Below are 13,067 nucleotides of genomic sequence, written 5' to 3'. Positions count from 1 at the left end.
GGGCACAACTAGAAGATTGCGCAACTACAAGAAATATATTAGTGGGTTGTTATATACACGAAGTAACACAAAAATAAATGTTATTAACAAAATTTAATATTCAGATAGAATACTCTTATTTTCTTTTTTTAAAAAGTAAGATATATAAATTAGTCAAGGCCAATGTTTAAAGTTGGATTTCTTTATTTCATTGGCACAAAGAACTCTAAATGAGGAAACTCAACCACTGCATCTTTGTGTCTTCTCTGTAAGTTAATATTTTTAGAAAAATAATTTTTACTGAAAAGATTAGTATTTTTTAATCAACTCCATAGACATCATGCCTCCTCAATATAAGCTCATGAGATGAAATGTCAACATCTTGGAGACTGATTCAGCTTTTATATTCAACAGTTTCTCAGCATCCGTGGTTGCCTCTTTCTTTTGATGGGAGAGTTGGAAGATATAGTAACAAGTACTTTCTAGAATCCCTATCCTTCACATTTCAGTTTTTTTATTACTCTCTTCTGGTATATTGTAATCTCCTTGGGTACAAGGACTGTCTTTCTTTTTCTTATTTGTATCCCCAGCTTTTAGCATAGTGCCTGGCACATTTATTTTAATCAATGTTTATTGACTATTAGAAAGTTTATTGGGGGCACTAATAGGATAACCATCTTGCTCAAAGTCAGAATCAATATTTTTCAGAGAAAGGACTTGAATCCACATCTTCTTGCCTGAGCTCAGCTTATTTATTTATTTATTTACTCAATTATGCCTCTTCCATTAAGCTATTGATGATTACATAAAGATATTAAAAAAAATTCACTGCAGCAATACTTAGTTTATATTGGATATGATTCTTTAAAATTTTTCCAGATTATAAATTGATGTAATTTTCAACAATTGCTTTTTGACAATTTTGTAATCTCTATTCTCTCCCTCCCTCTCTCCTACCTCTGTTCCCTTTCCAAGACAGTAGGTAATATAATATGAGTACTACATGTTTTATCACAAGATATATATTTCCATGTTCATCATGTCATGAAAGAAGATAGTTATTGCTTGCACTAGAGAAAAATTCATTGAGGAAATAATGGTATGCTGCAATCTGTATTTCAGACAGTTCCTTCTATGGAGGTGGATACCTTTTTTGTCATGAATCTCTTAATCATCAATGCTTTGTTGGTAATAGTTAATTCATTCTAGGTTGATCACTAGACACTATTGTTGTTCCTGTGTACAGTGCTCCATTGTTTCAGCTCACTTCACTTTGCATTACTCCATTTAAGTCTTTTTAGTTGTTTTTTTAATCACTTTTTTGCTTTTTTGTCATTTCTTATGAACATGGTTCTTTTAATGTTATTGGTTGTCTTTCATTTCTGAAGAGGACCAATAACATCACAGAGGTGGTCTTGACTTGCATGTGAGAGTTGAGTTTAAGTGGGGCAGAGTTGTCCAAAGCCATCAGCCTCACTCTCTCTTTCAGAGTCACCCAAATCCAGTGGCCAGACAAAAGTCAGGGTGACTGGGGATGGACCGGGATGCAGTGGATAACTTTCGGGTCTTTGATGTCTGACCAAGCTCTAAGCAACTCCATATCACCTAGTTCAATTATCATGGCCCTTGGAAGAAATTATTCTCATCTGCCCATTCCATCTTTACATGCTTGGGGGAGATATTTCTATAACTCACCGACAGGTTTGAGACCTGTTGGCTCCCCTCAGCCTGGTTTAGCCCATCAACCCAAGATGAATTTACCACAGTGTAGCAGCTACACATTTACAATTTGTTGGAACCACACTTGGGCATTTTGGTGAGAGGTGGACTCCAAAAGTGGACTGGCCATCTTTAAAATGTCTTTGTAAGACCTTTAACTAACGATACTAGTCCTCTCTGAATACCTTGTGCCACAAAAATATTATCTATTTCTATCGTAAACTTGGAGTAAAAACCTAAAAGTTTTTCTTTTTTAAGACAATTGAGGGGGCAGCTGGGTAGCTCAGTGGATCGAGAGTCAAGCCTAGAGATGGGAGGTCCTAGGTTCAAATCCAGCCTCGGTCACTTCCCAGCTGTGTGACCCTAGGCAAGTCACTTGACCCCCATTGCCCACCCTTACCACTTTTCCACCTATGAGCCAATACACAGAAGTTAAGGGTTTTTAAAAAAGAGACAACTGGATGAAATGTTTACTTGAGAGTTATAGAACAGTCGTTTTCTGGAGATACCATTCAATTTTGATGACTTTACCAGAAAAATTTCTTTTTTTGAATTAACTGATAATTTTGCAAGCAATAAGATTGTAGTGGTGTCTAAGACTCACCTCCAATATCTACTTCCAACGTATGTTTTATAGATTAGTGTCAGTGTTATGTTTCTAGGTATAGACACTCTTAGTAAAGTAGAACACCCAAAGATCTTATTATGTTGAACTTTTAAAGTCAGTGCCAACATAACCTGAGTTCCAGCAGGTTCTACCACAGAATCATGCAATAAAATTTCAGTGTTGGAAATGGCCTTAGTAGCCATTTTGACTATTTAATCCTGCCAGGAGAAAAAAAAAGAAGAAGAATCTATGCTACAAAATACTCAGGAAATGAATCTCTAGTAAAGGGTACACCCACTACTTTAGGAGAAATTCCATTGGTCTCCTGAGTAATTCTAATGTTATGAAGTTTTTTGTTTTTTCTCCCTTATTCATATCAAAATTAAATTTGTCTTTTTGCTACTTCCAAGCATTGAAATTATTTCTGCTATCTGGAAGTAAAATATTTTTTTTAATATTTGTGGACAGCAATTATGTGCCTCCTAGGTCATCTTTTCTTCAGGCTAAACATTTCCAGTTCCTTCAGCTGGTTTTCTTGTTCCAGTTGCCTTTTTTATATGCTCTACAGCTTATATAAATAACTTCTTGAAATAGGAAGCACAGAACTGAATTCAGTACTCCAGATCTTGGTTGATTAGGATGAGATATAAACAGATGATCACTGCCATTCCTAAAAGCAACACCTCTCAATACAATCCAGCCTTGAATTAGCATTTTTGGCTAAATTCACACTTGATATGCATATGTAAGGCTTCGAATACATTCTGTATTTGTAAGTATGTTGTTTTAAGGACAAAATGAACTGTTTATACCAAACCTTAAATTTGGAACATCATCCACTTCGTGATTGGCCAAAACAACCCGCCAAAAAGATAAAACTCTTTGGAACATCTTCAACTGCCAGGTAATAGAACTGAGTTTTAGTTCAAGGTATTCCAACTCAGGGAAAATAGTAAAATTAAAGAATGTAAATATAAGTGTAACAAAATGTAAATAAATACATCTTAATAAATCATTTATCCATGGTGATTAAGGCAGAAATGACAAAAATAAAAACATTTAAATTATGTAAAGGAGGTTATGAGACTTCTTATCTGGGTGGTTTAACACAGTTAGATGATGTTGTCTTAAATAAGATTAAGTGACTCTGCGGCTGGGTGTGGTCTGTGTTAAACCAGCTGACAGGCTCCACCACTTGCTTGATTCCTCCTTCACAACCAACCAATGAGAAAGTAAAAGATTCTTCCCCAATTTTCAGTACTAGTAAACTCAGTTCCTTAAATGTAATGAGTATTAGTAAATTCAAATAATTAAAGATGTTATAACTGACTGCGATTTGTTGTTTATGATATTGATTCTGATGACAGGAGATCAATAATCACTTGAATGAGCTTGATGAAGGAAAGGAGAAGTTTTAACTGACACTCTTCCCCTAAGAATCCTCAACACAGATCAGGTCAGTTCGGGCTTCTCTCTTTTTAACTTATTTAATGAAGGCAAACAAGGCTAGGGAAAGGATGGGTTGAAATAAAGAGGAAAGAGGGATTGGGAAGGAATCCTAGGACCTTGTTTAACTAACTAAGCCTATAAGAAATCTTCAGGAGTTTTCAGGTGAAGCTGATTCACTGAACCTGCCAGGCTAATTACTTCAGTTGCTGGATATTTTAGCTCAGTTCAAGTTGGTTTGGTTTAACAGAGTTGATGTTCAATATTTATCTTCTTGTTGGTGTTTAGAAAATTATATATTATTGATAATGTATAGGAATGGATGCTGATAGCACTGGAAGAGCAGTGAGCCTAGGTAACTCTTCCTATGAGGCATAAGTTAACCTTAGCTTAGAGACGATTTTGAAATGCCTACCCTCCCACCGTCCTCCAGACTGAGACCCTGAGAATAGGAATCAGCTTCAATGAATGGGGTGCTCTCAACAGACTTTTTCGTCTAATGCCAGCTCATGCCACCCCTGCATTCTGCATTCCAACCTCAGTAGACTGGCAACTATGCTGGCTCAATATGGCTTCTTGCAAAAGTATTTACAATAGGTACCATTTATATCTCAAAGATAGTCATAAAAGTAGAACGAGAGCCACAATGCCCATGCACGACATTCAAAAGACAGAACACGATAACCTACTCACTTGCCATTTAATGCTGCCACACCAACTGTGCTCCGAGCTATTGACATACTGGCAACAAACGTCCACTGCTGACTTTGTGGATCCCATCTCTCCACTGTGTTCAGGTAGCTCCAGCCATCATGACCTCCAACAGCATAAATTGGACCTTCGAGTACTGTTACACCTAACGTAGAAGTCATAAATGCATGATTATTTATCAGTAGAGAGAATTCCCATAAAATACAACTACATGCATTTGTGCACAAGTACCTAAATATATACACATGTATACATACATTTACACATACAAACACATAAACATATGAATATATACACACAGACACAAATATAGCACTCTGTTATTACTTAGTATCAACTCCTTTTGTAAAGAAATAATTACCCTGGAAATGTTGCAGAACACACTGTAGTCTCACTGAAATAAATATTAAATATATCAAAGGGAAATAAATATTAGAGAATTCTTACAATAGGATACTAACTTTCTGTTTTAGTTATAATTAAATATTTTGGTAGAGCTAATACTCTTATTATTTCCTGTTCTCACATACTTCTACCTGCTATATAAATTATAAGTCCATGAGAACAGATAAAAAGAATGGCGTGCAAGAGACATAGCATAAATAAAATATAGTTAGATGCAGTCATATAATAAAAAATGAATATTATGTGACTATTTTAAGGAATTAGATGAACTAACACTAAGAATATTTTAAGAAGTATTTCAGATGAATTCAAAAGATTAGACCACAAATGGAATCCTACTGTTTCCAAATATATTTTAACAACTAAAACCAAACCAATAAGTTTGTTGTTCCTATGAAAACTTTTTCAAAAATTTAGCTACCTATTTTTTGTGATCTAGATATAAAATTTTCAGACCACCTTGTGATATTTAATTGCTGCAAACCCTAGAAATCTTAAAACCTTCTAAATAAAATTCATTACTAGAAAAAATGGTAATAACTTTACATAGTAAATGAAAAATGTTTTCTGTCAAAAATACTCTGTGAATATGGATGAACTATCTCTAAAGTTATTTTTTTAAATTAGTACATGTCTCTTCGACAGGCACAGCAAAATGACAATGAGGATAGCTCAGATATGATGAGAAGAGAATACTGGATGGCTTTGGGAAATTGTCCATTTCTTTTAATGATCCTAGGACTCAGAACCCCTCAGAACTCTAGGTTAAAATATAAGAGGTTCAATACTAAGAACTGACCCCCAAAAGTCTTTGTCTCTCTGGCTTATAATAAGCACCTGGAAATATCCCTATCTTTCCTCAAATATGGGTAAAAATGGATTATTGGATGCTGAGCAGGCATTCAAGGTAGTATATGCAAATTAGATTTCAAGATAATTTTATTTCATCCCCACAGAAAAGGTAGATAACATAAAAGACTCACAGTAACTCATGAAAATATAGACAAGCAAGACACTGGAAAAAAAAACAAAAAAACAAAAGATGCTGCTGGAATAGAAATGAATTTGTAGTTGTTTTTGGGGTAATAAATCCCTATCATTCTGGTGAGTCCATTCACTTAGTCCCAATTTCTGAAATAGAATCTCCTTCCCTAGAAAGCAAACCTATTTTGGGGGAAGTATATGGAGAAAGGGGGACAAGCATCCTTTCTAAAGATTAAAAATGGAAGCAGCCATGAAGGTCGACTCACATTGTTTAGAACTGGTATCTTAAAGATCACCTAGTCCAACCCCCTGAGTTTACAAATGAGAAATCAAAGGCTCAAAGATGTTAAATGACTTTCCCAGAATTATACAAATAACATATAGGCACCAGAGACAGGTTCACTGACTACAAATTCAACTTTCTTTCTTCTCTACTAGATTTCCTCTCATTATCCTGTAATTTGTTTACAGTCATGTAGTGTTTTCAGGTCTACAAAATCCTTTATAGATGCCCTCTCATATGATTCTTATAATATCTCTTCTCTGAGATGCATTCTATAGATTTAAGTATATTAATAACTAGGAGATAAGGGAACTTAGGTTAGGGAATTTTTCATTGACCACACAGTGAAGAAATATCAAAAGTGGCATAGAAACCTAAACTTCCCTTAATTTCAGATCTGACTTATTTCCATAGTATTATATCATTTCATTTAATTTACAAGTCACATGATATTAACACATCTGTTTCTGGTGGAATATTAATGGATGATGGGCATTTTGCTTTTAACTGAGAAAAATACATGTTAATAGTATCTTGCTATTTAAAATTGATAATATCTATGTGTATGTACCTCATAGTATGTTTTAGTAAGATAATACTGTAATATGAAATGTTTATTCTAATTCTTTTTTTTTTTAACCCTTAACTTCTGTGTATTGGCTCCTAGGTGGAAGGGTGGTAAGGTTGGGCAATGTGGGTCAAGTGACTTGCCCAGGGTCACACAGCTGGGAAGTGTCTGAGACCGGATTTGAACCTAGGACCTCCTGTCTCTAGGCCTGACTCAATCCACTGAGCTACCCAGCTGCCCCTCTTTATTCTAATTCTTAAAAGGAAATCAAGATCAGCAAACTAGATTATGGATAAAATTACTTACAATTTTAATTTACTCTTGATATAAATATAACATTACAATTCAATGATCAACAGAAAGTGGATATGCTTATTATCAAGCTATTAAGCTTCTTAAGGCATACATTTTTTCAAAGTTAGTCCATGAATGACCATCAAATTACTATCATTAGCATATAGGACATAGGTTCATTATTGGAATATGGAAAAGTTGTCTTTACACATTTTTGTAGATTAGTTGGTATGGAGTCTGCATTTGAAAGAATTTTGAAACATGCACAGAAATAAAAAGAATATGATTAACAACAAATATCTTCATAATTAAGACTTGGAAGACATATAGCTTGGGATATTTCCATAGATTTGCCCAGCGGATAACATATTGGGTCTAGAGTAAGAAAGACCTGAGTTCAAATTTGATCTCAGACACTTACGAAGTTGGGATCTTGGTCAATTCAATTAATCTTTGTTTGTCTATGTGTGAAAGAGGGATAATATTAATACTTACCTCATACAGTTGTGAGGATCAAATGAAATATTTATAAAATGCTTGGCACATAGTAATTGTTACATAAGTGCTTTTCTTCCTAAGTTCCAAGTAATAATACAAACATTCTTTTTTGTATGTACTATTGATGTTCCTGGTGAGCAGGGAACTCTGAATTTGTGAACTGACAAAATGTATCAAGTTTAATATCAGAGAATCAAGGCAAAAATGTTTTCCATCACTATAAAAGGAATTGATGAAGTCTGAATGCAGATTGAATCATGCCATTTTTCATTTTGTTTCCTCCTCCATAGATTTTTCTCTAGAGTAAGGGATCTCTGTTTTCTTTCACGACATGATAAACGTGAAAATATATATTGATGATAGCATATATATAACCTGTATCAAACTACCTGCTTTATTGGGGAGGAGTTAGGAGTGGTAGGGAGAGAACATGGATTTCAAAATGTTAGAAAGCAATTATTAAAAATTATTTTGACATGTAATAAAAATTTTAAAATTAGGGAAAATATAAATATTCATACCCACTAAATGTGGATATCCCACAGGACTCTGTTCTGGACCCTTTTCTCTTCCCCTTTTTATTATTTTACTTGGTAATCTCATCAGTTTCCCCAGTTTCTTTGCCAACAATTCAGAGACTTACTTATCTCATCATGACCTCCCTCCTCTCTTGCAGATTCACATCTCCAACTGACCATTTGACATCTCAAACTCAGTGTTGAGTATACATCTTAAATTCAGCATGTCCAAAATGGAATTTATCATCTTTTCCCTGAAATCTTCTCTTTTTTTGAACTTTTCTATTACTCTAGAACAGTGATTCCCAAAGTGGGAGCCAAAGCTCCCTGGTGGGTGCTGCAGTGATCTAGGGGTGGTGGTGATGGCCACAGGTGCATTTGTGGGGGGGGTGAATAACTATAAGGGGGTGGTGATAGTATGTGACAGGGGGCACTAAGTAATATTTTTTCTGGAAAGGTCGGTTGGCCAAAAAAGTTTGGGAACCACTGCTCTAGAAGGTATCACCTTTCTCCCAAACCCCAAGCTTGCAATCTCGGTGTCCACCATGATAACTCCTCCTGTCTCTCATCACTTTTCTGCCCATAACCAATCTTTGGCCAAATCTTGTTATTCTTACCTTTATCACAACACTTGTCTAGGACCCCTTCTCTCCTCTGACACTGACACCACCTTGGGGCTGGCCCTTATTGCCTAATGCCTGGATGGTTTCCCCACTCAAATCTCTCTTCATTCTAGTCCATACTCTTTCTACAAATTCTTAAAGTAAAAGTTTAATCCTGTCACTCCTTCCCCTCAATAAATCAACTTTAGTGGTGTCCTATCACCTCCAAGTTCAAATATAAAATCATCTGCTTGACATTTCAAAGATCTTCACAGCCTGGCATCTATTTTTCAGTCTTCTTACATTTTATTTGGCAACATCTATACCATTATCCAGTTTCAGTGGCCTCTTTGCTATTCCAAAATCAAATCACTCTATCTCCAGTTTCTAAGCTTTTTCATAGGGCTCTTCCCTTTGCTTGGAATACCTTTTCTCTTCATTTTCCCTTCCTGGCTTCCTTCATATTTCATTTAAAAATCTCATCTTCAACAAAAAAAGCCCTTCCTGAACTCCCTCAATATCAGAATTTTCCTTCTGAGATTATTTCCAACTTATCCTGCATTTATTTTATTTGTACATAATTGGTTTCTTTTGAATGTGTTATCTTTTCCATTCGACTTTGAAATCCTTGAGAGCAAAGAATATCCTTTGCTTTCCTTGGTACCCTTGGCCATTAGCACAGTGCCTGACATCTGGATAGGAATCTGATGAATCATTATTTATTGTTTACTATTTAATTGATGACCTTTATTACTTGATTAATGTAATTATGTCTTTATTTAGGAAAACTGTCAATTTACAGAGTTTTTCTTATTTAATTAACAAAATAGTCTGCCTTAAAGATTTACAGTTTTGTAAATCAGAATTATAATTTTATTCTTGTTGAGGAAAAGGAAAATGGTATGCTTTGAAAAATAGAAATAGGCAATTTACATTTTACATGGCTTTGAATGTCCTTACTCTCTCTTTCTATAACTTTTTCTGTGGTTTGTATGCTTTCCAGTAGTTCTAATTTATTTTTGAGGTATAATAATAATAATAATAATAATAATAGCCAACATTTATAAAGACTCTCCTATTTGCCAGGCCTGTCTTATGTGCTTTTACAAATATGATCTCACTTGATCCTCAAAACAACTCTACAAAGTAGGTACTGTCATCATCCCCATGTAATAGAAGAGGAAACTGGAGAAAATAGAGGTTAAGTGATTTGCCCAACATCATAAAGCTAATGTTTATCTGAAATTAGATTTGAATATAGGTGTTCCCAACTCCAGGTCCAGACTTCTTTCAACAGTTGTACTCTCTAGATGCCTTAATCAGCATTTACTTATTGCTCTTATTGTCCACTTGCTGTCAGTTATCCTGTGTGTATATGTATGTGCAGATTGCCTCTGCCATCAGAATGTAAGCTCCTTAAAAATGGGAACTGTTTTTGGGTTTATTTTGTGTGGCTAACATCTACTATAGTGCCTGACACATAGTAGGTTCCTGACAAATATTTGTTGATTAACTAATGGACTATGAATAAATAACATAACTCAAAAGTCTTCCCTGATTTTAATATGCTGATGTCTTCTTCTCTGTATTCCTATAGTATTAGATTTGTATTTTTTTTTTTTTGTCTGTGGGGGGAACAATTGAACACATCTTTTCGTACATTGATTAAAGCTCTTTGTATATTTATTTTCTGTCCTCTAAAAGAATGTGAGATTCTTAAGGCTTGAGACCAGGTCATATTAATATTTACATTTTCTATAGTAAAGAATATTTATATTTTCTACAGCAAAGAAATCTTTTGTATTTTATCAATACTTGTTTGCATAATAGAAATAAAAGATTAGCTAGGTGGCTCAGTAAATAAAGAGTCAGGTCTAGAGACTGGAGATCCTTGGTTCAAATTTGGGCTCAGATACTTTCTAGTTGTGTGACCCTGGGAAAGTCACAACCTCAATTTTTTCAAGAAACTTAATTTTCCACTAGAGGAAGTCATCCCGTACAGACGAGTGATGGCCAAGGCAGGGGGCATTTAGGCTTAGAAAATTAGAGTAGAGCATAGGGGGTTAGATTAATAAGTCTTTTCAATAACAACAGGTATATTTTTTTTTATTATGTTTCATGTCTAGAAGGCTGCTTGTTTTGAGGTGGCCAGTCTGAAGCTGGCTTAGATATTGTTGGTCATTCAAGAGTCACTAATTAACTTTATTCTATTTATTACTTTGAACTCTTTATTGATGCAAACACACAGTATTTGTGCAACCTACCAACCAATTTAAATTATGAAAGTAATTATGATTTTAGATCTGGATGGGATTATTTTCTTTATCTATTCCACCACTGCTATTTTATGAATGAATAAACTGAGGTTCTTAGAGAGAAAATGACTAGCCTAAGGTTAAAGAGCTAGTTAGTGAGAGATCCAGAAATCTTATCTCTAGAATACTTATCTCTAATGTATCCAGTACATATAGTTCATAAGCAGTTATTTATTTGTTGTCTCCTCCACTATCTGGGGGGTTTCTTGAGAGTAGGGACAGTTTGGGGAGGGGAGGTTCCCTTCTTCATAACTTCATTCACAACATGGTGCCTACTTCATGCATAGTAAATTTTTTAATGCTCCTTGGTAACTTCCAGTTTAATGGCATTTCTAGTAGTTCAATTTTTCCCGCTTTGGTTCAAGATCACATTACATGTAATCCCAATTTTCTAATCTTTTCATCTTCTCTCATTCCAAATAATAGGGATCTAAAGAAAATATAAGAATGGAAAAAATGGAACTAATTTCCAATATTGGTCATAATCAAGTTTGCATAAGTATGATTGGTGTTCGAAATCTGAAATTCATGAAATCAGAGGAAAAACATTAGGCTTTGTTTTGCCTATTAAATTATCTTATTAAAGTTCTTCTTAGAGAAAAATAATTGTTGTAAGTAGTAGAATAAGAAATAATAACTGTTTTGATTTATTTAGTATGGTAAATAAACCACTATCATATTAATCAGTTTTTACTCCATGAAAATCACAGGCTCCATCTCATTTATGTTCTTGTAATGTATATATAGCCTTGTATATTCTTAATTGATATATTTCTGTATTTGTCTTTCCTGAACTGGATTATAAACATCTCAAGGGCATGGTGGCCTTTAATAAATATTCATTGCTAATGATGGTGGTGATTTATTTAATGCCCATGGTAGCTAATGTTTGCTACCACAAAAGCCGTGACTCACTAAATAATCAGCAGTAAAGAGGTAACTTTCATGCTGTTCAAGGCATAGAACTAACAATAAATAAAATACTAAAAACATTCTCAATGATTTCTGAGTGTGGGGAGAAATAAATAAGATAAGTAATTAAATATTTCTAATTTTACTATCTTTAATACTTGCACTATAACATAATTTATACTCACATAATGTTTTAAGGATAGATTGTCCTTTCTTCAAAAGTTTATGAGATATGGGGGAAAGTGGACCCTGCACTTAGTGACAGATGCCTTGACTTAGTGCCCTAATTTTGCCATGTACCACCAGTGTGACCACTGATCCTCTCTGGTCCTCAGTCTTATTTATTAAATCAGTGCTGGACTAGATGACTGAGAAGGTTCCTCCCAGCTCTGAAGCCATGGTCTCCTAGTATAAATAGAATTGATTCTATTTTATAGATGAGGAAACTGAGGCTAAAATATGTTAATAAATATAATCAATAGAGTAAGTATGGCATGAAAAACAAACCTAGGTTTCTTGACTTAAAGCCTAGCACTTCAACTATTGTGTCACGCTAATTGTCTACATGGATCTATGTAGTTTTATATCAATCAAACAGTTAATCAGTACACATTTATTAGGAGTCGACTATTTACTAAACTGTGATAGGTGGTGGAGATACAAATTTAAAGAATAAAATGATTTTTACCTTAATAGAGTTTACATTCTAATGGGGGTAACTAGCAGATACAGACGTGTGTGTATGCACATGCACAAACACACATACATGTAGACTTCAATGTAAAGTGAATTAAAACACACATATATATATAGATTAGTTAAATAAAAAGGAGATTGAGATGGAGGGCCCCAATAAATGGGAGGATTGAGGATTTCATAAAAAAAAAGATGGTGCAGGAGCTGCAGCTTAAAGGAAATAAAAACAGATTGTAAGAAGTACAGACAAAAAGGGAGTTCATTCTAAGCTTGAGAGACAGTGCAAAGGTATGGATGTAGGAAATTAGAGGAATAAAGAGAAATCCAGTTTGTCTCCATCACAGAGTGTGGAAGGGGGATAATGACCAAGAAGGGCAGAAAAATAGGGGCAGGTTTGCTAAGGATTGAAAACTAAAAGGATGGAGTTTGTTTGTCTTTGAAGTAATCGGAAATCTTTCCAGTTGATGATTGATGATGGTTGAAGATTGATGATTGATAATGATCTTCATGATCAGATGAGGCAGGGAAAG

The 13,067-nt window shown here is 34.5% G+C and overlaps 1 protein-coding gene across 1 annotated transcript in view; it reads right to left on the bottom strand.

The window, feature by feature from the left end:
- KLHL1 (kelch like family member 1) overlaps nucleotides 1-13,067 on the bottom strand; it is a 542,207-nt gene that overhangs the window by 53,217 nt on the left and 475,923 nt on the right. Inside the window, exon 8 of the mRNA XM_044669367.1 lies at nucleotides 4,445-4,607. Coding sequence (XP_044525302.1) covers nucleotides 4,445-4,607 — 163 coding nt within the window. The remainder of the gene's footprint in view (nucleotides 1-4,444; nucleotides 4,608-13,067) is intronic.

The sequence above is a fragment of the Gracilinanus agilis genome, chromosome 3, assembly GCF_016433145.1.
Source record: "Gracilinanus agilis isolate LMUSP501 chromosome 3, AgileGrace, whole genome shotgun sequence".
NCBI classification, from domain to species: domain Eukaryota; kingdom Metazoa; phylum Chordata; class Mammalia; order Didelphimorphia; family Didelphidae; genus Gracilinanus; species Gracilinanus agilis.
Note: the sequence above shows the minus strand (reverse complement) of the source record. Positions and strands in the feature narration are given on the sequence as shown.